Genomic DNA, 27,667 nt, shown 5'->3' on the forward strand with positions numbered 1-27,667 from the left:
TACTCATATATACTGGCCTGCATGTTTACTATACACACACACGTTCACTCCATGACACACATATCAGTCTACACACACATTCACTTACACACACATCGACTCACTCAGAAACCCACATATTCACTCATACACACACAAGTTCTCAGCTGTGTTACAGTCTAGCAGACCTTAATAAGTGTGTCAGCCCAGTTACATTCTGATGGCCTTTATAAATACGTCAGCCCTGTTACAGTCTATGTTTGCCTCTGGCAGAAGTCCCATGGAGCAGATGGGAGTCCAGGGTTGTGTTTGTGCCTGTGAACCAAAAAAGAACAATGAAAAAATGGTCCTTTGGATCTTACTTAAAATTAATTTACAAATCTTCCCAGGGAAACTGTGTAACTGTGGAACAAATGCCCACTCAACATTTTACTTATCCTAAAAAAAATATGTTGTTACTAGTTATAAACAAACAAATAAACAAACTAACAAATAGAGACATTTAATATTAGTGCTTGGAAAACTGTTACAGGAGTGACATATTTAAATATCTTTGTAAGTAGAAATGTAGGTACTGCAACTTTACCGTGGTACAAGGGTTTTTGTTTTTTTTTATGGACGAACTGTACATGTCCCGATGATAAGAATCTCTCCATCTTGTTGGACCACACTGTGAGATTGGTGGAGCCAAATGACAGTCCCGATGCTGAGCTTTCTACTCTGAACCAAAAACCACGAAGAGTTACAGGTGCAGCAGCCGTCTTCATGTGCACCCACGAGTGAGTGTGTGTGAGTGTGTGTGTGTGTGTGTGTATGTGAGAGAGAGAGAGAGAGAGAGAGAGGTGTAGGGGCAGATGGGTATGCATCCCATCAACGCTGATAGCTTTAATATGAAGAATGTACTTTAAACTTCATGCAGTTCATTTCATATTTGGCTGTGATATTTGTTTTTCTCTGGAAAATCTCACATTTTTGTGGTAAGATTTTCCCTATTATAAGAAGGCTGTGTGTGCGCGTGTGTGTGTGCGTGTGTCTGTGTGAGTGTCCTTTTAGTTTTGTGACTCTCTCACTGCTCTGATATGCCTTGTCTCTCCTCAAAGAGACATGTCTACAGATAGGAGGAGGAGTCCTGTTCAGCAGTGTTGGTGATATTTTGATATATTTGGATAAAAATCAACAGTGTTCTCTGATTTGTCAGTGTATCTGTTTGATGGTTTCCTTTAATGTCTCTAATAAGGCAATAGTGATTCTGACTGGCGGGTGTGGGGCGGGCTCTCTCTCTCACTAGGGGGGCTGAGGGAACATAGTTACTTCAGTCAGTCAGAGAGAGCAGAGGAGAAGGTTATGCTCTGTGTCAAGTTGTTCAAACAGAGTGTGGTTCAAGAAGAACTCCCCTCACCTCTCCCTCTCTCTCTCTCTGTACAGACTGGTGAATGGTGGCAGTAACTGTGCTGGGAGAGTGGAGGTTCTTCATGAAGAACAGTGGGGGACAGTGTGTAGTGATGACTGGGATATGACTGATGCTGTAGTGGTGTGTAGAGAACTGGGCTGCGGGGATGCTGTAGAGGTACTGAATGAGAGAGCTCATTTTGGACCAGGATCAGGACCAGTGTGGATGAATAGAGTGAGCAGTACTGGGTCAGAGTCTACACTGAAGAACTGTGGGTCAAGAGGATGGGGTAAACATGTGATCATGAATGGGATGTTGGAGCCCTCTGCTCAGGTAGGTTGAACCAAATCTCAGTATCAACTTATATAGACACACCGTAGTGGTCAACCTGTGACCAATCATTTTTTATTAGAAACATTTCTTGGATTTGGTAAAGATTTCATTTTATATTTAAATATGATGTTTTGAAATGATTTAGATACTGTGACATTTTCCCACCTCATCCGTGTTGCTTTTCCTATGTCTTAGTTATGATTTGTCAATGATGATTTATGATTTTTAAAAAGGTAACCCCCCCCCTCCCCCAAACTATATGAGATGTAATACAACGGTTCTCGTATTATAAAACTCATTTTTATCTCCCTCTTTGGTTTTATAAGAATATGGTCAGTTTTTGTGTAACAGGTTCTCACTGTCAGTTTTCTTGAGATAAAATTTATGATTAAATGAAATGCGTTATTGCTGAGAAGCATTCATTTATAAACATCCCTGACATTTACATTCTCTTCTCTACAATACATTCTTGTTTTCTTTTCAACAATGAAAAAATAAAACCCACTACTGACAGGACAACATGATGTGAGAAGATAAAACAAAAAATACAAAACAAAATCCTCTCCAATCTGTTATATTCACAAGTCATAAAAATGTCTTGTCAACAAAGAAACACTGTCTTTCCATTTTGATGCAATTTCATTTGTATATGTTTGTGAAATAACCTCAGTGTTTAAATTCACAGACTATGTGACTGGAACATCTGACAAAAAAATTAATTTTTTTGACCCTTAAAATTCAGAGATCACGTCAAATTCAGCCACACATCTCTGAGTTATGTTGGATAATCAATTCTGCTTGTTTTTGTTTTTAATCCACAGGTTCTGTCAAATTAGTTAATGGTTCTAAGGTGTGGTCAGAGGAGATTCAGTGTAGAGGTGATGAATCTCAGATTTTCTTCTGTCCTCACAGAGACTAAACTGGAGTCAAGCTGCATATTCTCATAGGCAGGATGCTGGAGTAATCTGCTCTGGTTAGTTTATATGAATCCTGTTCACTTTAATACTTCAACTCTGATAGCCAAAAGACATACAAAAATGGAAACATTTGTTAACAAAATAATACTCATACAGAGGACTGTTTTAGTAAAGATCAGCTCTTCTCTTCAGGTTCCTCTATCTCTGTTCATTATGGACAAGTGTGCTGACTGGAGAGAGGGAGTGTGAGGGAGAGGTGCAAGTTTACCTCCACAAGGTTTGGAGGAGAGTTCTTCTGGACTCCTGGAGTGTCACTGAAGCCTCTGTGGTCTGCAGACAGCTGGGCTGTGGCTCTGTGGTAAAGTTCTACGGTTCCTCTCCGTCCAGCCCAGGGGCCAGTGATGAGTGTCTGACTGGTTTCCAGTGCTCTGGGACTGAAGCTCATCTGGGGAACTGCAGCTTTCCACAAACTACAACCTGCAGCTCAAGTCAACAGCTGTCAATCATCTGCTCTGGTGAGTATTATATGAATGGAACTCTGACCTACCAGACGTTTCAATATTACAACCAGGAGATTAATGCTCATGATTATTCAAAAGAATTTATCTCAAATCTAGGATTTTTCAATATGTCCCACTTTCCCGAAATCTGAACCCAGGTCACAGGTCCCTCAGACTGGTCGGTTCTTGGAGTGACTGCGCAGGGCGTCCGGAGGTTTTCCACGAAGGCTCATGGGGAGCAGTGTGTGATGACTCCTGGGATATTAAGGACGCCCAGGTTGTGTGCAGACAGCTCCAGTGTGGAGAGGCTCTGAGTGGCCGTGTTCCAGCCTGGTTTGGTCCTAGAACTGGACCCATATGGCTAGATGAGGTGGATTGCATGGGGAACGAGACATCCCTGTGGAGCTGTCTGTCAGAGGGATGGGGACCACGTGACTGTGGACACAAGCAGGACATGGGAGTGCTGTGTTCAGGTATTCAGGAAACAGTCACTGATATAGATTTATGGTAATTTTTTAAGGAAACTCCAACCTGTCTTATGAACAATGGGCCACATTCACTGATATCTTCCTAAGTTTTTTCTTTAATTTGTGCTTGAGAAAGGTCCTAAAAAAGAGAGAGGGGGGGGGGAGGGAGGGAGAGAAGGAGGGAGAGAGAAAAGAGAGAGAGAGAGAGGGAGGGAGGGAGAGAAGGAAGGAGAGAGAAAGAGAGAGAGAGAGGGAGGGAGAGAGAGAGGTGCTGCAGGAAGAAGTACAAAAGATGCAGTGAGTCAAAGTGTGAGTGTACTTTCACCATGTAATCTTGTATGAAAATTTCTGAATTTAAAAGTTCAAATAGAGTCACAGGTGCAACAGCCATGGACATGCAGGACGCACATGAGAGTGAGTGTGTGAGTGAGAGAGGGGACCCTGTGTGTGAGTGAGCCCAAGTGATTTGATTGGTAAGTTTTGACTTGTCTGACTCTTGCTTCAGTCTGCCACTCTGACACCATACTGATCACGTGACCACACCCACAACATTAGTTTCTCATGGAAATTAAAAAGAAAAAGTTTACAGTCATGAGCATATTCATTGTATAATATTTTTTATCCAATCAGTTTTGTATTTACTATATGACATGTTTATTTTATATTATAAATTGCATGTATTTATATTTTATGAAATAAATTAAGTTTTATACAATTTGATAATATCAATATAAAGTCAGCGGAGTAAAGTTACATTCTAACTCCACCATGTTATTCTTGTATTTAATGTAAATGTGATTATTAGTTAGGATGGTGTGGATTATTGTTTCAGAGACAGTTATAGAAGAACCACCAGAGGATTATGATGATGTCATCACTAGTCAAGGTCAGTTTGAGAAAAATGTTTGTGTAATCTCTTCTAATGTTTTACACATCTAGAGACACTGGTGCAAGAAACTGAGTGTTAGAATATCATTAATGTTTGAGATGTGTTTCAGTGGATGGAGTGGATGAACATGATGGAGCGGAGATTATGGATGGAAACCAAGACTGCCAGTTAGGTTAGTGAGCAAAAAGTAATCTTTTTTTTTCTTATAGTTTATAAATTGAGAGAAACATGCGCTTTCACATTCTTATATCACACCAAACAGACAATGAGTAACAAATTAAAAACCTTTCATTTCTCCCTGCTCCATTTGAGGTGGAAGAGGACAATGTGGTGAGAGAGACTCTCAAAAAATCAAGAGATTCTTGACTTCACTGGAAACATCTGCCTCTTCCTCTAGCTGTTTTCAGGTCCTGTTGTAGTTATTAAACATTCTGTGATGGAGTTCTCTGCTTATCTGTTTGTGTGTGCATTTAACAAACAGCGACATTCCGCAGTTTTACCACTAACAATACATTTTATTGACATTAATGATCTTCAGTAATATATCAAATAATGTCTTAAATATCCATGGTTAAATCATTTGCACAACATATCTTCTTTGCTTTGTGGCTCTTTGGTAGTACAATATTATTGTACTTACTTATACTTACCCATGAAGAGTCAATAGCAGACTAAATGTATTTTCTGCCACTTTCCCAAGTCTATGGGTCAGGTCGAAACAGGGCTACTGGGCTAACAGACAACATCAGCAAATGAAATTAAATGAATGAGGAAAAAAAGGAAGATGAAATACAGTGGGATATGAAATTTACATTTGGAACGTGAAAAGGTTTATTGGCCAAAAATAAACTCAGGTAATGCGTAGGTGTTTGGGATACAGCTTGTGTATAAAAGAATAATTTTGCCAGACCTTATTCAAGCCTGTTTTTTTATTATTATTATTATTATTATTATTATTATTATTATTATTTTGTCATACCTGTCATATGGTGCTTGAAAAAAATCTGAGTTCAGTCAGAGAAGTAAGCCATCAGTTCATAATGCACCTTTTGGTTAAAATAAATATGAATAAAAAAAGTTTGTGATTGTACATTCTATTATTTTTCCCATCAACCCAAACAGATTTTGTTGATATATAGTTAATGATTTTAAAGAATTTCATAAAGAACTACATACAAGATAAGGTTTGAAAATTAGTTTTGTTCTTTTTTTATATCTATACACTCATGGAACTAAATGAACCTGCTTTTAGTTTTGTGACTCTCTCACTGCTCTGATGTGTCTTGTCTCTCTTCAGAGAGACGTGTCTACAGAGAGCAGGAGTCGTCCTGTTCACCACTTTTGGTGGTGTTTGGATATATTTGGAGAAAAACCAGAGCGTTTTCTGATTTGTCCCTGGGGCTATTTCTTTTTTACTGTGTAATACTACAATAGCAATGCTTAAAACACCATGATACTGTAGACTGCAGTGTGATCCCAGACCTCCATTTGTTTCTGTTTTGGGAATGTACGAGATTGGTTATGAATATGAACAACTAGAATATCTCTATTCTCGCTCCTAAAGCTAGTAAATGGGTGAACATGTCTGTTCATGCGTAATTCATTCTCAATCATGTGGAAAAACAATGGTTCAGAGAGACCAGCATCAGACCTGGTTTATCATCCTTCCACAACAACCCTGGATTCAAAGACAGACATCTGCTCTAGATCAGATCATTCTGGTTTGCTCCATCCCACAAGTACAAGCTAATGAAACCTGACTCATTAAAACAAAAACAACAACAAAAAAACATTTTTTATACAAAATGAACTTTATTCCACAACTGGGTTACAGATTTAGGTGACATTGAATTCAGCCTTTGACACTATGTGTGAAATAAAAAGAAAAGAGAAAGAGAAAAGAGAAAATGAACTTTTAATAACATGGTGGGGAAAAGCTTTCTGGTTTGGTCTTCATTTATAACATGGCCACAGGAGGAGACCACAAACAGAGAACCTCAATGACATATGTGTCTAGTGTGGAAGCATACGTAAGAAAGAAACGCCAAAAAGGAAAAAACACGTTTGTCACACTCATGATGCTTCACGCCTAAGCTTTGGGTATTGATTACGACCTCTGAGCAACAGTTAAGCTTTAAACTAGATGGAAAAATACAATCTTAGTTTGCTTTAGAAGGACTATCTTCCCAGTTTTTTTTCTTTTTCTCCAAAAGGTTAAACAACGAGGGAAATGTTTATAAAGGGGCAGCAAGGAAGGAAAATTCTGTCATTCCAATACTTCCGCATATTGCCCTTACACTGTTATGCACAGGTCTTAGTATCGTATTTTTCACATCTACACAAAACTACTGATTTCCATCCAGTGGTCTACACGTCGAATTGCTCACTCTCTAAAACTGCTGATATACATATGTGTCTATATTTATATGTATATAAAAAAAACAAACAAGTAGCATCTCACGCCCATCGTCGCTAGTCTGAACACCTCTAGCCGTGCTGAGAAAACACTTAAACAGCCAGGTGCAGAGTTATGGGACAGTGGTCACTGCCCATGGCCGTGTTGCGGATCTTAGTGTCGCATAAACCGGGCAGCAGGGCAGAAGACAGAAGGAAATAGTCCAGACGCCAGCCGACGTTCTTGGCACGTGCATTCATCATGTAGGTCCAGAAGGTGTAGGCGTTGGCTTGTTCAGGATACAGCTCACGGAAGCTGTCAACGAAACCCGCGGTGAGGAGCTGGGTGAAGCCGTCTCGCTCCTCGAGTGTGAAGCCAGCATTCTTACGATTGCCTTTTGGATTCTTCAGGTCGATCTCCTGGTGGGCCACGTTGAGATCTCCACACAACACGAGGGGTTTCTGTTTGTCCAGACTGCTCAGGTAGGCCCTGAAGTCCACGTCCCAGGTTTTACGGTAATCCAGACGTACCAGGCCACGCCCAGCATTTGGCACATAGGCTGTGACCAGGAAAAAGTTGGGGAATTCGGCAGTGATCACACGGCCCTCCTTGTCATGCTCCTCCTTACCTATGAGAGGTCAGATCAAGAGGAACTGGTTTTAACAGTGGTGGGAGGGGGGCAGCAGATTTGAGTTGGGGAGGAAATAATTAAATAAATAAAAGTTTTACAATAATATATGCATGCCAGTAATAGCCAGGGATAACACCACATGTTGAGTGAAGTCTAAACTCACTGTTACTCACAGAACAGCAGCAAAACTACTCCTATGGGTTTTTTTGGGGGGGGGGGGGGGTGTTCTGTTTTTTTGGAAACAAATGGATGCCTCCATACACACACACCCTTGGTTTTGTCCTCTTTAATGTCAAAATAACGACAACCACACTTTGTTCAAAACTGAAGCAAATGAGTAAAGCAGCACATTGGACTGTCTCTTTGAAGACTACAGGGATGAGCAGTGAAAGTAATCACTGACATGGTGTTAATCTGTCTGTCAGTTTGTTACTGCATCCAAGGGCCTACTGAGCATGCATCTTATATGCAAACGTAATACTTAGTGAATTTTTAGGGTAGGAAACCATGGGGAGCATGGTTCAGCCTTGCATGCTATGCCATAACCCACAAATAAAAAAGGACAGATTTTGAACTCTACTTAATACTTCTCATGTGAATCTTACGTAATTTTGTGTATTCACATCTCTGGGGAACAAAGGTCTGCTTGAACTTAATTTAGTCTGGAATGTTAGCAGCTTGCCAGCATGCTTACCAGTTAATCAGTGTAAAGTGTAAACTAGTAAAGCTAGCTAAAACAGGCCCAAGAAAAACATCAAAGAGAAGAAGTACCAATATATACCCTTCAAGCGGCCCTTTTAATGTCTCTCGATGAAGTTGCAAATTTGTCTCATTGGAGTTATAGACAGTAACAGAATGCTGAAAAAAATCTGCATGTGTGAGAGAGAGGAATGTACAGTCCATGTACACTGGCTTCAATTCCTCCAATGTGCCAATAGATGGCGGTGTTTTCACAACAAAGCTCAATGCCTGTATTAACCCAAGTGGCCAAACATGTCTTTCTACTGATTTAATAATTTCTACTAACTTTAAACATCTATTCAGCTGTACTCGACACAACTTCCATTTGGCAAGAAATGAAGAGACGGTGAGAACCTCACCTATGCCAAAGGTGACCTTGAGGGGCTCTGTCTTGCAGAGCATGGCCACGCCACTGTAGCCCTCCTTGCCTTCAGAGCCGGCCCAGTACTTGTGAGGGTACTCGGGCATGGAGGTGATATCCGACGGCAGGTCCTTCTCCGCACACTTGGTCTCCTGAAGGCACAGCACGTCTGGAGCCTCCTCACGTACCCACTGTTGCGGAGGGAGTGAGGGAGTCCGAGGAAAAAGAAAGACGGACACTTACAGACGCTCGACATAACCAGACACTGAGAGACACAACTGGTGGTGCGAAAACAACACCTCAAACAAAAGCTGTGACCAAGGATTATGTAAGAGATGAGAGAAAGGTTGTTACATACAGTGACAAAATGACAAAGGAAATACAAATCAAGCTTGGACTCTCCAATGTTTCCTGTACCAGTAAATTACACATATATATACTAGAAAAGTACACTACTGGACCAAAGGCCATCTCTCAGCAGTGTTTCTTTTACAAAGAAAGTGAATGACTCACGTCCAAACCTTTCTTTTTGACCCAAGCTCGGAGTCCGTCAACATTCCATGAGGTGATCTTCAGGTTGGCCTGGCGACCATCCTTACTCATCATCTTGTCGGGGGGATCCTCGTACATGACCGGGGCCTCTGGCTCTTTCCCCTTCTTTGCTTTCTTAGCTGCAGATCCTAAAGCAGAGTGAGGGAGAGAGAGGGAAATGCTTTGGTGAGAACAGCACACAGAGGGCAAACACTTGAGTGAAAAGTTTTGCGTGGCTGTTAAGAGCCATTTTGAGAGCCTGATGGTGTTCAGTATAGGTTGCTCTTTCTTTGAATCTGTTCAACCTTAATATAAATGTTTGGCATGATATTTACTTGTATTTCTGTTGTAGTTAACGTACCCCCTCCCCCCATCAGTAGTTTTGTTGCATAGAATACCCCCCTGTCTGATACTGTAATGAAACAATCCATTTACTGTTCTTGGATGCGAGTATTGAATTAACAGAAATAAGATGGTCAGGTTAGGAGTAACAGCTTTCTGACCGAAATTCTGATGAACCAACTGTAACTTGTAAATATCAATACTGAATTAGTAAAGGTTTTCCTTCTCTGAGAGGTTTTTTTGTGTCACGTTTGTTACAAGCAACCTGCTCTGGAAAGCGGTTAAGGGAAATTAAAGAAGAGCCGCTACACACGGTTTTATTTCCTAACACTCTAGCTGCTCAGATCTCAGATTTTCATATCCTGTCATAACTATAATCTTTTAAATTATATTTCAGAGTACTGTGTGACATATACTTCAAATTTAAAATATTCTCAGAAAATTCACTATTAAGTCCTCTCTCTCTCTTTCTCTCTCTCTCCAAAGACTGTTAAAATGAAAATGTACCTGTTCCGTTGTCAGTGGCGCCATCTGCAGTCTCTTCAGTTTTCTTTCCTCTCTTAGACATGTTTTCCGTCCGTCTGAGATCACACACACGTCTCAAACACACAGCACGCACACACAAGTACAAACGCGTCGCTACAGAGGGAGAAGGAGAGGGAGAGAGGGGGAGGAAGGGGATAGATAAGAAAGAGGTGGATGGAGAGTGAGAGACAATTCACAATACTGGTGTTAAGTATATAGAATGTCTTAACAACTTCAATCAAACTATAATGCATACCACGTCATGCGAAAGAACACCTCTGATGGAATACCAAACAGTATCGAGTTTTTAATTTTTTTCAGAAGCAAAACTATTTTGAGTAATAAAGCAGTAGTTATCTCGTTGTAGTAAAGTAAATCGAATCAGCCGAGCAGTGTTTTCTCCGAAACAGATGGACAAGCCGGGAAAGCCCCTTCCGTCGAGAAGAAAAACCGTGTGCACCGATAAACTGCCAACTGCTGAGTTACACAATGGCGTAATATCTGAAAATTTGCAGCTAATGCGTTCTAGCATCAAGTTGTTTACTAGATCGCTAACAACAAACAGGATGAACTCCCTCCATGAGACCGTGAGATATGCAAAACAGCGCCCAATGAGAATGCAGTCAATGCATACCAAATGCAAATGTTACACAAACTTGTATATATTCCTACAAGTCGACGATGCAACATTAGCCAACTAGCTTACGGCGTCTCAACTGGCCTAAATGAATGAAGAACGGGCAATATATGGCTACTGTGTAAAGGACAAAAGCTTGTAAATTTTATCGCTGTAAGCGCGAGAAGTTACAAAAATTTAAGGTGGGATATCTCATTTTGGCTGAAAAAGAACGACAGTTATTCCTACGTTTCTTACCCTGCACCTTTACGGGTATCTTGCTGTAGTCGTACAGTTACACTTCGTTTAAAGCCACACAGACTTGCAACAAAGCCACAACGGAGTGAAGAAGCACAGTGCACATGTTCCTCGGTGCCTAGCTGGCCAATTATATGCCTGATTATTTAAAAAAAATTCAATATATTCAAAAGGAATCGGATCATGTTTATGTAGGTCGGTGGTACATTTCCCGGTATCGTAAAAAATTGTTCCGATTTTTAACAGTTTAGTGCTTTTTATGAACTTAAGTTTCATATTGTTCTCGATTTATTTGGGAAATATTACAGACACTCCAAATAATTGTTATGGTCCTGAAGGCGGCGTATCAATTGGCGGTGGTGGTAAAGCGAATTTGTAGTCGTTCTGTAAGACTAAATAGTTGTGCTAGCATAAAATAGACAAAGTTATCGCATGCAAAAGCAACAAGAATGCCTATATGAGGAAGTTTTTTGAGCGGTTATGCGACTAGTTAATAGTTATCGTTGTCTTGAAAACTTTCAGGTGTCTTGGCAGACGGTAATTCCCTGCTCTGTATGGTCTTCTCATATCACAATCGTTGTTGTCGTTTTGTTATGGCTAGATAAAGTCTAACTGCTTGCCATGTAACTGTCTCAGGTACGCTTATTGCAGAGGAACAAATTCGTTATTTTATGTCCTGAACCAACTGTCAGCGTCCCATTGAAGCTGTCACTTTTTACAAATCCGCGCATATTCAGTGGTTCTAAATTGATGTGAGTTTCATAAATGATGTAGTGTTGTGTTCTGCTCACAGACTCCAGGTGTCCTGACTCGAAAGTGATTTTCATCTCTGTTGCATTGTCCGCACAGCGAACATGACGATTGTCATTGGGTTTGAGGGCAGTGCTAATAAGATCGGAGTGGGAATTGTCAGAGATGGGGAGGTCCTCTCGAACCCCAGGCGCACCTACATCACTCCACCCGGGCAAGGTAAAGCCACCCAGCCATGAAACCCTAGTAGTGAAGTCACTCCCCAGCTGCAAAATTTTACCCAATAGCACATATCCTCTGGCCTTGTGTATATCCATGATTTCTGTGAAAGCAAGAGTGACTGACAGCTGGTGTCCTCGCCACCATTAGTGATTGACAGCTGGTGTATCCACTCATCATTCATCACAGTCATAATTGACAGTAAAATTGTCCTACCTAGGGTTCTTGCCCAGTGAAACAGCGAAGCACCACCGTGGGGTTATTCTTACAGTCCTTCGGGAGGCTCTAGAGGAGGCAGAACTAACACCTGCTGATATCGACTGTGTGGCCTACACTAAAGGTATGGATCTGTAACAGTGTGTCAGTAAGGCTTGATCTGGGGTTTGATGAGACATAAGCCAAACTTAGCCTTTTCCATACCACAGATATTGTTTTGGAGTGAAAAGTGACAGTCAAAGAAACAGGCATCCATATAAATGGAGAATAAAATAGGACAGTATAACAATCTCATAACAGAAGCTTTGGAAGTTTACTTGGGAGCCAAAAGTACATCTGCATGGAGATTAACAGAGGCCCTCTCCTTTTAGTTGTCACTCCCTAAGCTTGTATGGCCTGTCATTGGTCCATTGACAAATGCTTTATTTAATGATTGACTGTTGAAGTGCTGTTGTACACTCTAAAGGATGTTGTTGTAGTAGGTGTTCTGATAAACATAGAGAAATCAATGCCTGTTACCATGTTTTGTTCTAAGAGGGTTTTCTCTCTCTCTCTCTCTCCCTCCCTGCTGCCCAGGGCCTGGGATGGGGGCCCCTCTGGTGACCGTGGCTCTGGTGGCTCGGACGGTGGCCCAGCTGTGGGGAAAGCCTCTGCTGGGTGTTAACCATTGCATTGGCCACATTGAGATGGGTCGACTCATTACCAAGGCCAATAACCCAACGGTTCTGTACGTCAGTGGGGGAAACACACAGGTGAGTGTCTTAAAAAGACCTTCCTACCAGCCCAGAGATCTTACAGCAGATCCTCTCACTGCTGTGGTCCTTTTTATGATCAGTCAGATTCATCAGAGATAATCAGATAATCTATTCAGATATTTAGAGATTGTGATGATGATGATGATAATTATTATTATTATTATTATTTTTATTATCATTATTTTATGTCCTGTCCCGGTTTTATGACCCTCTGTGGCTCACAAATTGAAGTTTTGGATGCTTTATTCTATTAACACAGTTCCAGAGGGATCATACTCTGCATTTTATTGGTTTTCGTTGATTGCAGTGACACCTGAATCTCTATGGAAATGTGTTTTTTTGTTTGTTTGTCTTTGTGTTTGTTTTTTGAGGAGTATGTGTTTGAATTTGATCCTCAGACTGATGGTTTGAGCTCTTTCTCTCTCTCTCTCCCTCTCTCTCTCTCTCTCTCTCTCTCTCTCTCTCTCTCTCTCTCTCTCTCTCTCTCTCTCTCTCTCTCCAGGTGATAGCGTATTCTGAGCGGCGTTATCGGATATTCGGCGAAACCATTGACATCGCAGTGGGAAACTGCCTGGACCGATTCGCTAGAGTTATCAAAGTTAGTAGGGTTTTTTTATTGGTTAAAAAACATAGCCAGATTGTATTCTTTGTTTGTTTTAACTCGTACAGTTTGTCACCCTTCTCTGTCTCCTCTCTTAGATATCTAATGACCCTAGTCCAGGTTACAACATTGAGCAAATGGCTAAGAAGTATGTATGTCAAACATATTTTTATTTTGCATGACATTATTTTGTGCATTACATTAGTTTTCGTGTGTTGTGTGCTGTGATAGGCCTGTGTGTGCTCTGGTAAAGGAGATTGTTGAATGCGTGTATGATTGTAAGGTCTCATCTGTTGTTTAAAGGGGCACCCAGTACATCGAACTACCATACACTGTGAAAGGAATGGATGTGTCCTTCTCTGGAATACTGTCCTACATTGAGGTAATATGAAAACCAACCAGGAACACAGAGTCCAAGTTACATAAAGTATTGTTAGTGTACTGTTATGACTTGTCTGCTAATAAATAGAGCTTTAATTAGTTAAATGAGGAGTGTTAGCCCAGGGTTACAGTGTCCAGTGTGGCTTTATAGCTGGATTTACAAAACAGTGGTTCAGAGGGGAGAGGACAGAACACATCTCTCTGGTGAGGTCACTCGACTGAGGAGCTTAGTGTATTTGTAACGGAGACACAATTTTCTATTCTATGTGCTTGTGGTTTCCTGGGTAATATTCTAAAGAATTCTCAGCTTCCTGAGAAAAATTAATAAAGAATCACAGCCCTACAGTATAAATATGACATTAGTCAACAGTATAATCTCTTGGACTGCTTCAGTCCTTATGAGAGACGCAGAGGGAGAGAGAGAAGAGAGACGCAGAGAGAGAGAGAAAGAAAGAAAGAGACAAAGAAAAACTGTGCACACAAGTATTAACATGTTGAAAGCGATAGGAGAACATAATTGTTGAAGTCAGTGTAAGACACAGTCTCTGCTCTGATTGGTGGAGAAAATATATTTGATTAACTTTAGATGAAATGATTGGTTGTGTCTGTGTTTGTAGGAGGCGGCTCAGAAGATGCTGAGTTCTGATCAGTGCACAGCAGAGGACCTGTGTTTTTCTCTACAGGTTAGTGATTAAAATCACCAAAAACAATCAAATAGAACATTTTCCTGTGGGGAAATAGAAATGACTGCTGTTATTATTATTATTGTTATTATTATTATTATTATTATTATTATTATTATTATTATTATCACCCCTGTTGCTTTTTTTGTGTCCAGTAAGTCTGATATCCTAAATCTGGTAAGTTACAGACTTTGCTGATTGTCTGGCCAAATTGATCTATATTTTCTGTTCATTCCTTTTTGTGCTGTTCATTTTTGAACTTGCACATATAAAATGAGGAGAGGGCTTGTTTCTGAATTCTGGAAACTTTCATGATCAATTGCAAAAAAATTAATCTGTTTTACATACATCTGAGAAAAAGAGAGAGAGAGAGAGAGGGGGACTGATGCAGGAGTTACGTGAATAGGGACAGCCGTGGATTAACTGTGGGTTATAACATTTCCTAATGGGAACTGAGCATTTTGTTTACAGTTCACATAGATGTAGCCAAATTTAGCATGAGCTAATGCTGTAAGATCTGAATTCAGACATTCCTAACTTTACTACATTCAAACATTACTACATTTAAAACTTACTAACACTTGTCTCCACCTACTCTCAAGTGATAATGTTCATTTATAAACAGTAGATGACTTGAGGGGCTTGATGACCTTGAATTGAGCTCTCACATTAAAAATATCAGATCAAAAAGAGGACTCAAACTTCTTTCGTGTGAGTTAGCGACATGCTGATCTGGCATCAGATTTCAGCTTGAGGATGAAGCATGTTTAAAGTACTGTAGAAGCGCTCTCATGGTTATGTCTCAGAGTGACTGGTCCAGCTTAGAACATTTATTCTCTGACTGAATGGGCAGTAGCCTACGTTCTGACAGAGCTTTGTTAGTATCTACCACAGCCTCTGTGCTGCCAGACCCAAGTTTTCAAAAGCCTCTCACGTTTAATATGATTTTATTCATTCACTCATTAATAATGTACAGATTACAATTATAAAACATGAAACTGTGTAAGGCACACGGTCCATTAGAGTTCCCATATTCTGAATGTCACTGGAACTTCCAGAATACAAACAACTTAAAAGCTAATAATAATGTTTGCCTGCTGCCCAAAATAAATAAATAATAACTAGGCTGATAAAGTACTCATTAGTTCAAAATAAATAAAAAAAGTTGTAGCTTCTTAAGCCTAGAACCAAAACTGGTGCCAATCCAGCCTAAACGTGTAACATTAATACATTAATGGCCTGCTTAGACTTCTTCTTTGCACTGTGCAAAAATAAAATAGCATCCACTGTGCTAGGATTCAGGCGATTCTGCTTGGCCTCTATAATGCGCCCAGCTGCGCTGAATGTGCGTTCGCTCGCAGCACATGTTGCAGGAATGCACAAGATTCTCCTTGCAAGGTGCTGCAGCCGTGGGAATGAGTGGTCTTGTTTCTCCCAGAACGAAAGCAGATTTTCCTCTGATGACTCCTCAAACTGAAAGTTTGTGGAGCGGTACTCCTCCACTTCATCCATCAATTTGGGTGTTTGATCTTCCCATTCTGTGAAGTCCTTCTGCCTTTTTTACTCGTCTGCTGTCATGTCCACCTACAACAAGAGATTAGGCTCATTAACGCACACCTAGTATACACAGTAGTACTAAATTATTAGTGGTATAACTGCTCAATGCAGGATAAAAAATAAAACTAATTGTTAGGCTAAATGTACCTTGTCCTGCTGCTGCTGATGTACGGAGGTGCCTTCTCCTGCATTCTGGCTGATGTTGGGCTCTTCATTTATATGTGCCCGCACTTGCCTCATCACGTCCTGTCTGTCCTCTGAAGTCAACATTTTCAGTGATTTAAATCTGGGACAGATTCATGTGGCGACCTTGTGAGTAAGGAGCATCTTCTCCTAAGGCAGGCTGGATGCACAAGCACGGAGGAGGACTATGTATGATGGATCTCCAAACTTGGGCTTGCAGTGTTTCTTAAGTTTGGAAAACCACAGCAACACTGTGTGAATTGTTAGGTAGGCTATCTCTCTTCTTCCAGCTCATTAATGGCTAATTTGAAGAGAGTGAAGAATTTCATCAAGTTCATCAGCTGGTCTTGAAAGATACCCTCCATCCAATGCAGCTGATCTCTGTTTTCCAGGAGCTGTCTGATGTTGCTGTACTGTTTTAGTATAGATTCCAGCATTTGGACTTTGCTGTTCCAGCAAACCTCACATTCTTGAATCACAGTGTGCCCTAAACTCGCAACAGCCCCAGTTCTCTTCAGAAATATTACGAGGCTTTTGTGGTTATCCAGCATTTCTTCCACATCTTTGATGCATTCTGGTGCATTCTTCTCACTGAATGTGTCTCTGAACATGGTGTTCAGTATATGTGCAGAGCGCAGGACCCAGTGGTAGGTCCGGAAAGCAGCCTTTATGTTAGGGCCCTGATCCCCGATGAAAACTACTTTGTCCGCTGGTATTCCATAATTCATCAATACATTCGTTATTTGGTCATGGATATTTTTGCTGGTCTTTTTGAGATGACTGTCAAATTCCACTGTTGCCAGAATGCGACTCTCCAAGTGCCACCTCTCACTGATGTAGTGACATGCAAGGACTGTATATGCCATCTTGTTGAATTCAGCTGTCCACATATCCATGGTAACAGCAATTCCACCGTCTTCCATCATTTTCTGAATGATTTCAGATAGTTTCTCCTTATCTGCAGCAGCCTGTTCCGTTGCCCTGTCACACACAGTTTGCCAATGGGGTATGATGGCATCAGCATCAACAGCACCGTATTTAGTTCCAATGTTAATTAGTGTCTGGGCCACCTGGACGAATTCTTTACCGGTGACAATATCGAATGGATGCATATGCAGGCAACACAGGCCAACGCAGTCATCCACAAACTTGGATTTAACTTCCCGTGGTACTCTTTTGCCGTCTCAGCAGATGTAGGGGGTTAAAGTGTTTGTCTGACGTGGCTGGCTTCTGGCTTTAGCACACACATGATGTACCATGTTTGAAGTACCAGTTTTGTGGCTATCATATCCATACAACGCTACGCAGCTTTTGCATATGACATACCCAGCTCTTGATCCTTCAAGCTTAAATATTTCGCTAAATCGCTCCCAGGCGGAACTTTTCTGCCCTTCCTTTTTTTTGTTTTTAATTCTCCCTTTTTAATTTTCTCTAGGGTCTTTTTTGCCTCCGTTGCTGCTTAAGGCAAATGGATGCTGCAGTTGGTACATTGAGAGTCTAGTCTTCTAATTCATGCCTGACAAAAAAGTGAAGCTTAAAATATGTTCACATTTTAGAGAATCTAATGAATATTTCCCTCATTAATGATATATTATTTCACCCATCCACTATTAATCAGAATGTTAATTGTTATGAGTCGGCCTGCCCAATCCGCGGATTAACCACGGTGCCTGCTGATATAACTGTGATCCGCAGATTGATAAATTGTCCGCTTTACAGTTGGCAAAATGCGCAAAGCTCTTTTTGTGTTTTCCACGCCCAGAAATGAGAAAAAGAGACAAACACAGACAGTTTGTTTTGCTGCCAAACCATGGGGACAGGCAGTGTGTAAGCAAGGATACAAAACTGTTTCCAAAGTGACACTGCGAGGATGAAAATGAATTGGTGCACGCTCATGGAACATGGAACAGTTGTGTTGTAACTGCTCTGTAACTGAACCAACAAAATCAGTACACACCTCTGTGGACCTCACATTCAGCCTGTAGCAGTACTCCAAATCTCTCTCCCTGTCAGCACCCAGCTAATTTAACTAATGAGTCAGTTATGCAAATATGTGTAACTACTTCAACCAGATGTGGTATTAAAGGTTTTATAAAGTTCTCCTCTAATCCCTCATTCCTCTCTCCTCATCCAAGGAAACGCTCTTCTCCATGCTGGTGGAGATCACGGAAAGAGCCATGGCTCACTGCGGATCGCAGGAAGTGCTGATTGTCGGAGGTGTTGGATGTGAGTGGTTTTGACTGTTGTGTGCTGTTGTTTTACAAAAGCAACACTATTACATCAACTAATAGACAGACCCAATCAATTGTTATCAAAAAGTTTTGAGTGTAATTCTTCTGGAGTCACTCAGATACTAATCAATGAGAAACACCTCTTCACCTTTTCCTTCATTTACTGAGGCGTAGCATTTTTCTCAAACAACATTCAGTAATGTTACTCGTCTGTGGTTTGTAATGAAATGCTAGGGATTTGAGGTACTACTAATACTACTAAAAGGTAATATTCCATGCCTCACATAATTTAAATTGGTTGTGGGTCTTATTTTTGTCAAACAGACTTTGCTGAATCATAGTTGATGTTATGAGTTCCCATCCATGTTCCAAGATCATCTAACACATTACCTTGTGTTGTGAACTGTTACTCCTCTGCAGGTAACCTGCGTCTCCAGGAGATGATGGGAGTCATGTGTAAGGAGAGAGGAGCTCGCCTCTTTGCCACTGATGAGAGGTGGGACAGGAGTCATTTTCATTTTTGATTATATGTTTATTTGTTTGTTTGTTTTTTGACGTGTTCACGGTTAATGTTGCAGGTTTTGTATTGACAATGGGGCGATGATCGCCCAGGCGGGCTGGGAAATGTTCCGTTCAGGTCACGTGACAGAACTGACAGACTCTTGGATCACCCAGAGGTATTAGCTGGATTGGTTGTCTTACAAACACACAGGCTACTGATTTGCAGATAACAAGACTAAAACCCATGAACTTGTTTGTCTGATCCAGTCTAGTTGCCTCTCTCCTTCTTCCTCTTCCATTTCCTTTAACGTGTAGCATGTGACCAAAACAGATTTTTTTTCCTATATACCTGGCTAAATTTGATCTAGCTGGTCATGAAGAGTATGTCCCTCTCACAGATTTTCCCGGAGATCCTTTGTGTTATGCTGGTAACAATGTAAGCTTGTCTTTGGCAGATACAGGACAGATGAAGTTGAAGTCACCTGGCGAGGCTGACGTGCCATTGCGGTAATCCTTGAAATATGATGGACAGTGGAAATTAACTAGGCAGCAGTGATAAATTGTATGCTACTGTAACACATTTCTACTGTAACACATTTCAGAAGATTTTTTCCACTTTTTAGCATGTTCTCAAAGACATCACATTTTCTGTTTGTGTTCATGGCCAAATGTTTCTGGATTACATTTGAGCTCAAGTCATAATTCAATACAAGAAAGAGCAAAGATTGTTTGTAATGTTTAAAAGTGAAAACACCATATTAAATTGTTTTCTGATTAATTTGTTGGTGAATTTTTGAAAATGAGCAGTTATTAGATTTGGCAGTCCGTTTCTAAGTTCTCACTGAAAAAGGCTTGACAGACAAAGGCAGCAAATATTCTTTTAGATACTAGTAGGCTCTTACTTTTTCTGTTTTACCAGCTGTGAGGAGACAAAACGTTGAAGGGCTACATTTCTTGAAAATGCACTATACAAAAATCACGCAACACTGGATGTCTGAGGAAGAACACAGTTTATGACTTTGAAGTAGCGCCAGACCGTTTAATCGGCGTGCCGATATTAACAGCCGATACGAGCTAATTGCAAATAAATCTGTATCGGTGTTTATAACGGCCAATAAATGACAATTAAAAAAGAGACGGAAGATGGATCCTTCAATCATGTTATGACATTCATGTAAGCCATGCCTGGTTTTGCTGCAGTAACGAAAGCCGGTACTGTCAGTCAAACATCAAAATTACCTTTAACGTTACGGTAGTTGAGTGGTGTAGGCTAAGCTGTTGTCAAAGTTGATTGTAGGTTTATTTATGAAACAGTGTGGCAGTTCTAGCGAGTAAACAAACAACGGTCCTGTCATTTCTCCCTCGTCACTTCTAAAAATTCTCTTGACATCTCTTACAGCAACTTATATAGGTTACCCACAAAGCCAGCTAATGCCATGTTTATCAGAAGACCGCTAACGTTAATCAGCAGTTAAACTATAGCGTTTAACTTGTTCTGCCTAAATGAAGCAATGGTAAACATATCTGCGACTCGCATGTCTGTAGTTACAGTCGGTGCATTGGAAATAATTAAACCAGAGAGGACATGTAAACGAACGTGAGCTGAACAAGCATCTAGCATGCCTTGGTAGCCGAACAAAGTTATGTCTTCTCTTTCAAACGTGTAGTGTGAAATCGGAAATTCCTCGTTGCAGACAATCATGTAGTATAAGATGCATTCAACAGCAGCGTTTATTCTAGGTCACTCTGTCAGTTTACTGCATTATTTATCAAAACTTTAATATATTTTGTTATACTTTTGTTCAAAGTATTATTTATGACAATAAAACAAGTTTATTTTTAAACTGCATTATGTCATGTTATCATGGTGAGGACTCTTAAATAACTGCTCATAAGTTAGGGGGAAAATCATGTGCAGACATGTGCAGTTTACACTGCTATACAAAAACACAGCATCTGAAAGACTTATTCACCTTTATTTTTAACAATACTGTTCATTTAAACTTCTAAACCTCTTCCAGTGTAGTTCATTTTCCTCCTTTTCAAAAAAAACCTAAACATCATTTAGAGCAACAGGCCAAATATTAAAAAAAAAAAGAAAGAAAAATAGCATTAAGAACAAACATTAGAGCAGGCTTTGTCCTGTGACAGTGATGTCTCTGTAAACACTATAGAAAACCATGCTCGGGACCCGTGGGGGGTGAGGGCAGGAGAGGGAGAGGAGTACAGGGTAAAGGAGGTTATACAGACATTCAGTTTGTGTTCTATAAAACATAGTTAGATCACTGCAAAGCCCCCTCTGTTGAGACAAGGGTGGCTACGTCTGATCTCTGTGGAGATGAGGGTGGCTGCATCTGATCTGAGTTAGAAAGTGCCTTGATTGTTCCCACTGACATGTTAGTGGTCAACCAAAAAAAAAAAAAAAGACTTGAGTAAAACTGTAGTTCTGTACAATAAAATAACAACCTTTTTACTGAAGATCACTTCCATCTCTCTCTCTCTCTCTCTCTATATATATATATATATAAAAAAAAAAAGCACAAATATACTACCATAAGCCCCAGACAATATTTTAATACGGAGGGGAGGTGTGGGGGGTGATGGTGGTGGTGGAGACAGTATCACAGGGAGCAGAGAAAGTTCCAGATTGGGTCGGCTGAGGCAGGATTTGTTGTAAGGCAACCAAGAGGTCCAAGACATCATACTCGTCCAGGGATAAAGTCCAAATCATTTCAGTGTGAGCTGTGTCAACATAACCTGAGCGCTGTCTGTGTGCGCACGCATGTGTGTGTGTGTGTGTGTGTAGGCATTGGTGAGTGTGTTTTAAATGTGTGTGTTAGTATCTGTGAGTGTTCGAGCATTGGAGGGGGTGCAGTGTGGGTTAAGCTGTGCTAGGCCGGCTGGTCCGTGGAGCTGCTGTACCACACAACCTTTACCGGATCTGAAAACATATGAGACAATGGTCATGAGTGACATCACTTATCTAAACAACCAGGTTTCTCTGTGAAGCATTCACACATTTAAAGCACACATTTCAATAGTTTGCACTACATAATATCTGACCATCTCCATGAAAATGACCTGGGTACCTCGATGTTGCAGAAATGCTGTATAACATAAAAATTAAAATTAATTTCACAACTGTAAAAAGTATTTGTGATTTAATACCATCTCCAGCCTCTTGGACACAAACATATATTCTTCAGTAGTTAATCTTTGAATGATATGCCAGTTTGAATGGCATGTTTGCATTTTTTATGAATAATCTGTAAAGACTGTCACATTTCTCACCTTCTTTATGCCGGTGGTATGTCACATCCCATTCTGTAAACAAACAGAGAGCATAAGAGAAGAACATCATGCCAAAATCAACAGTAATATACCTGTACTTTTTTAAAACTTTATTTTATTAGTAGGAAAAAAAAACCTATTTATCAGTCAAGCACTAGCACTCTGGTCTGATCTTACCTTGCATGTGATACTGCACAGCCTCCACCAGGTGGCGACAGCTGAGCAGCAGGTCCCCTGAGCTCCCTGCATCCTTACGCCAGTGATCAGACTGAAGTAGAGATGTGACCGAGGTGGACGTTTCGCCGGCCAGGTCTCCTGTGATGGGGTGAGGGAGAGAGCCCGGTTGGTTGGGAAGCACCGTGAAGGCTTCGGCAGGCCCGTCGCTGATGAAACTCAGCCCCCATTGGTTCTGCAGCAGCACGCCGATACCAGGGGGCTCCTCGGCAGCGCCTCCGACAACCCCGCCCGCCTTCACTTTGGAGGCGTAACTGACGGCGGGCTGTAACTTAGCAGGGCTGTCTTTGACCGGGAAGGCAGGAGGAGGTTTGAGCAAAGTCAGGCTGTCTTCCACCCACCTCTCCTTCTGATTCTGGGTCTGATTCTGAGGCTGGCTCTGGTTCTGGTTCTGTCTGTGGGACCTGTCTGTGGCGCGTGTTCGCAGCCTGGAGCTGTCTCGGCGGGGCCCCCTGCCTTTGTTCTGGACCCGCCGCTCCCGGTCTCTGGTGGAGGTGTATGCTTGCAACGTGTGGCTCGTCCCATTCAACGTACCCTCTGGGATTGGAGGCGAAGCCTGACGGAGAGGTTTATCTGGTACCCCGGTTACACAGCCCCCTCCGCCTCCTCCACAGCTGCCTGAGCCGGGAGACAGGCGGCGATTACGGATGTGTGGTTCTGGTTTGGGGGGTGAAACTAGGACAGCCGGGTCACACAGGTCCGACTCACACACTGCATTACTGCTTTCCCAAGTACCTGTTTTTATAATACCAACAAAAGACAAAAACTGTGTTCAATCAGATCACAGAATACACCAGTTATGTCACAAGAACACATTCTAATTCATTGTATTTGTGTACACTAACCCCTTACAAGCAAATGAATGTGCAGTTCAGTTATTTTAAATGACAATTTGCTGACTTAAAAGACAAAAGCATGAACATGACTTGGTCTGTCGGTGTTATTCAACAGGCTCGCAAGGCACAACGAAACCGGAGCCACCTCGGTCTTTAGGACCCGAGCTTTAAGATTGCCAAGTGCGAATTTCCAACTGAAGATGGTCGCCATCTTTGAACACAAACTTATCTAAATAATAAAAATAGTTTGTGGCAGTAATGGCTGTAAGATTATTTTGCAAACTCGAGTCGTGGTCATTATCATGGGTTCCGACGCTCATTAATTTGCGAACTACATTTTCAAGATACCACACCAGCGATACAAGCCGAATTTCCGACAGTGGCCTGTATTTGGCTTTAACAACAACTTTAATAGCTACCACAACGTTATTCTAGTTTGACGGTTTCATAGTTGCAATACGAGAATACCCACTAACGGGATCTTGGCATAATAACTTCCAGAAACGTCTAGAAATTGCCACGGCTTACCACATCAGCTAAACCTGGGCGACGCTGTTCAGCGAGCCACGCTTGCTAGTTAGCCGTCTCTCCAAACAAGTTAGCATGCTAAGGCGGGTTATGTGAAACGAAGTTACCATACATTCTGAATCTTTAAGACAACTGGCGAAGTACTTTGAACGATTGCAGTTAAGTGCATACGGCACTTAACTATGCATAAACTGTACACAGTTCACTGCGCAAACGAAATTCAGTAATGCCAGCCACTATTGGCTAGCTGACTTGCTAGCTACCGATTTTGAGTATGAAATACGCTACAGGACTGCAAGTTAAGGTACTACACAGGACAGATACTGCACAGACCACACGATGAACAGAACGAAATGACTGAATCGTGCAAAATGACATGGTTGTGTTGTTATGCTAGCAACATTAAACTGAGGAAACGGCAAAAGGAACCACACGCTTTCGTAAGAAAGTTTCATAAGACTTGGCTCGTTTCGGGCGTGTTTTTATATTGCGTTTGAACGATCACAACAACCATTTAAAACATCAAACAGCACGAAGAATAACATCATATACAACACCGGCGTTAAAATCCTCACCTGTTTTAATATGCATATCTTTGCGTGAAATTCACCGGTTGTATGAGATGTTTTCAGTAGCGGGACGGCGTGTTGATGAGTTCGCTCACACGGAAGCTACAGAATAACCGGGTGGAAGTGAATGTTTTTACAACATCCGGATAGTTTAAGCGCCAAGAGGGGAGGGAACGTTCAGTTTACTTTAAGATGTAAGGAACCACCAAAATGCGGGAAACTGGGGTGTAGATTAAACGTCTTAATTGGGCGCTGTGGCGTCAGAGTAGCCTCCGTGCGCACGGGCATACATTCTACAGATGTCTGGAAGTTAAAAAGATGCGTCACCATTCTCTCACGAAAATTCTATCAATTTGTGGTTATTGGAGAGTGGTAGACGGAACCTCAGAGACCGCTCCAGAATCTCCAGTTAGTGTTCCGCTAACGGAGTCGGTCGTGGCTTTTATAGTATTCATGCTCGTCAAATCCATGTAGTATGTGTTGTCACACAAGATTTACTGACTTTTCTTTCTTTCTTTTTTTTATTAACTTAAGGTGCTTGCGTGGACCAAAACCATTCCAGGATAATTCAACTCAAACAGAACAGCCAAAACCGTTCACTAAGCACTCCGATTTGTAGGTTTCTCTTTATACGCACTTTCCATGCCCTCCACTAACTGTTTATAGGAGAATGACTCATGTGAACTCAGAGCTTTGTTCTGTTTAGTGCTCAAACGAATATTTTGTAATAACAGGTTTATGCATTGCAGCCTGACTACACAGATTGTCACTCCTTGCTGGGAGAAAGACATTCTCTCCTCCTCGATTTTAAGTTGCTTCTCTGTTATGCTTTACATCTCAAAGTCATCTGTGGTCTAAGAATACAACCGCAGTTGACGCTCGTTCATAATGTCTTTCTCCCCCAGACTTCCATGCCAAAATAGCAAAAGTGTAACAGTCCTTACTACTGAAGGTCTTGACAAACAAGATCCAAACAATTTCCCCTCTTTCATAAAAACAAAGATCTTTTCTTCTACCAATGGTAGCCATGGCAGTTGGGCCTTCCCAGTGTTTTCACATATGACCCTGGGCATGATGGGGTGTTAACTGATTTATTAATTCCGAAAACATGGCACTGCAGAATTAACTGCTATAAACATAGTTTGTTTCCATCATTTACTGAAGTGTTTTCTTTATTTTGACAATTGCTGCTTTTAATCGGAGTTCAGCTCTTCTTTGGGGTTAAAATAATAAATAAAATAGTTCGGTTGTCAAATGTCAACCTACATTATGTAATGGGACATCGAGTTTGTAAGTATCTTCAAAAGTCAACATCATGAATGCTAATGAGGAATTGCAGCACTTTATAGGTTAGGTAGTTATATACATTTTTTTTAAAATGGCAACCTGAATGAGTTAGACTACAGTTCTGAAGGAACTTCTTCCAAAGTAGCAGTTAAAATGTAAGGGCCTGGAAATCGGAGAATAATAACTGGTTATGATAATCTCATATCTGTTTGGGTGATTTTGTGTCAATTCACAGCTAGCCATACAAGTCCACATCATTAGACACAATTTACTGGAAGGAACAGAGATGTTATTTGCGACCATAGGCATTACATTTTGAAAAGACATCAAGACAAAGACTTATAGTTAGAGCACCTGCATCTCACCTGCATCCTCACTATTGTCATGCTCATAATATTTATCAGGCTGGCATTCCACTTGGCACCTCCAGTCACTTCTCTTCTCATTTGTATATGGGCTTTGCCAATCCCTCGCGAACTCCTCATTATCCCGCAGGTTGTTTCTCTGCCTTTCTCTACTACTTTTCTTCTTGCCTTCCACTCCTCCTTCCATCTCCACATCCAGTTCCATCCCCCAGACTTTCCTCACAGTGCCCATGTTTCTCCTCTTCTGTTTTCTTTTCCTTCTGTAGCCTCTACAAAGTATTTCCTCAGGACTGGCTCTGTTTGCCATGCTTTGGATCCTACACCCTGTAGTTGGTTCCTCCCTCTGCAGGTTCTTCTCCATATGGAGGTTATTGTCTGTGTGGAGGTTCTTGTCCTTATAGAAGTTTTTGTTTGTATGGGGGTTCTTGTCCTGTCCCTCCAGTCTGCTGTCAGGTGACATGTGCTGTTGTTTTCCCTTCCTTGTGAACACCTCCACATCATTTTGGATGGTTTGTGATATCTCGTTTCTCTCAGTTTCCTCTTGTGATATCCTCGGTTGCTCCTTTATGGCCTGAGATTGATGATTTTTGGCTTGTTTCAAGAATTCTTTCTCCACAGAAGGTTTTCTTTTTTCACACAGCTTTACCTCCTCTTTCCCCAAGAATCTCTGTTTCTCTCTTCCTTTCCTTGTTTGCTCTTCTTTGCTGAGTCTAGTCTCTGAAGCTTAAAAGAAAACTACAATTTACTAGTGCTGGCAAACAGTTACTTTATGATGATAACAAGATTTTATTTATTCAACTAATACTAATCTCTATCAAAAGCTTTTTATCACTGCGTGTCCCTACCTGAATGCTCCAAAGATTCCTGACCTCCTCCACCTAATTCATCTATGGCTTTCTCTGTCTTCTCCTCATTACCGCTTTTAGTTTTTTTCCTGTTTTCTCGCTCATCTCCTACATTTCTTTTTTTCTTTGTCTTCATCTTTAGGTTGACTATCCCTAATTCTTTTTCTCTGTGCTCCTGAGCCATCACTGTTTTAAAGCTTTTTAAAGAGCTTTTGGTCTCAGCTCCATCCTGGCTTTCACTTTGGGTCCCTGCACTTAACTTGTCAGATTCTCCCTCTTGTTGAGCCTGCTGTGCATGATTTCTTTTCCTCTCAGACTCTTCTCTCCTCTTCTGCTTGTTTTTGTGACCTGATCGGACGTTGGTCTTTCTTTGCCTAGTCTTGTTGCCCTCCTCAAGATCAGACTGACACATACTCACCAGTTTTTCGGCTTCTCCTCCTCCTTGTTCATTGGTTACGCTGCTCTGGTTACACGGCATTGGCACAAATTTTTCCTCCTGGTCAGCCCCTTCCATGATCCCCTCCATTCTTCTTTGTTTGCTTTCCCTACATCTGCGTCGGAAGACATTCCTGGTCCTCTCCAGGTACCTCTCCCTGTGCTCTAGGGTGCTCTGACTGGTGCGTATGAAACCTCTCCAGGGGCTGAGGACCAGCTTTGCTGGATGTGTGTGATGCTGCCTTTGCACATTAGGATGTGAGTCGTCAGTGGTCAGCGGGGGGCTTAGACTCAACAGCAGCTGGTGTATCCTTTCATTAAGTCT

The 27,667-nt window shown here is 41.3% G+C and overlaps 3 protein-coding genes across 4 annotated transcripts; 1 reads left to right on the plus strand and 2 right to left on the minus strand.

The window, feature by feature from the left end:
- Nucleotides 1-6,304: 6,304 nt before the first annotated feature.
- On the minus strand, nucleotides 6,305-10,944 carry apex1 (APEX nuclease (multifunctional DNA repair enzyme) 1). Its single transcript, XM_030784565.1, has 5 exons — nucleotides 10,876-10,944; nucleotides 9,984-10,115; nucleotides 9,117-9,283; nucleotides 8,602-8,794; nucleotides 6,305-7,498 (listed from the first exon to the last, which is right to left on the minus strand). Exons 2-5 carry the CDS (start codon nucleotides 10,042-10,044, stop codon nucleotides 6,984-6,986), a joined length of 936 nt encoding a protein of 311 aa, XP_030640425.1. The 5' UTR covers nucleotides 10,045-10,115; nucleotides 10,876-10,944; the 3' UTR covers nucleotides 6,305-6,983.
- A 621-nt stretch (nucleotides 10,945-11,565) lies between these two features.
- On the plus strand, nucleotides 11,566-19,690 carry osgep (O-sialoglycoprotein endopeptidase). Of its 2 annotated transcripts, XM_030784553.1 has the most exons (12): nucleotides 11,566-11,627; nucleotides 11,725-11,844; nucleotides 12,065-12,184; nucleotides 12,637-12,812; nucleotides 13,318-13,413; nucleotides 13,515-13,564; nucleotides 13,720-13,798; nucleotides 14,415-14,480; nucleotides 18,356-18,446; nucleotides 18,872-18,947; nucleotides 19,030-19,128; nucleotides 19,408-19,690. In XM_030784553.1, exons 2-12 carry the CDS (start codon nucleotides 11,730-11,732, stop codon nucleotides 19,445-19,447), a joined length of 1,008 nt encoding a protein of 335 aa, XP_030640413.1. In that variant the 5' UTR covers nucleotides 11,566-11,627; nucleotides 11,725-11,729; the 3' UTR covers nucleotides 19,448-19,690. The 2 variants fall into 2 exon arrangements, with proteins under 2 accessions (XP_030640413.1, XP_030640405.1); XM_030784545.1 differs by lacking the exon at nucleotides 11,566-11,627 and having other exon boundaries at nucleotides 11,681-11,844.
- Nucleotides 19,691-21,560: 1,870 nt separating this feature from the next.
- On the minus strand, nucleotides 21,561-24,503 carry LOC115820888 (uncharacterized). The gene is made up of 4 exons (XM_030784597.1): nucleotides 24,417-24,503; nucleotides 22,421-23,212; nucleotides 22,244-22,276; nucleotides 21,561-21,893 (listed from the first exon to the last, which is right to left on the minus strand). The coding sequence occupies exons 1-4, from the start codon at nucleotides 24,430-24,432 to the stop codon at nucleotides 21,844-21,846; spliced, it is 891 nt and encodes a 296-aa protein (XP_030640457.1). The 5' UTR covers nucleotides 24,433-24,503; the 3' UTR covers nucleotides 21,561-21,843.
- Nucleotides 24,504-27,667: the final 3,164 nt, after the last annotated feature.

This window comes from Chanos chanos, chromosome 1 (genome assembly GCF_902362185.1).
Source record: "Chanos chanos chromosome 1, fChaCha1.1, whole genome shotgun sequence".
Taxonomy (NCBI): Eukaryota; Metazoa; Chordata; class Actinopteri; order Gonorynchiformes; family Chanidae; genus Chanos; species Chanos chanos.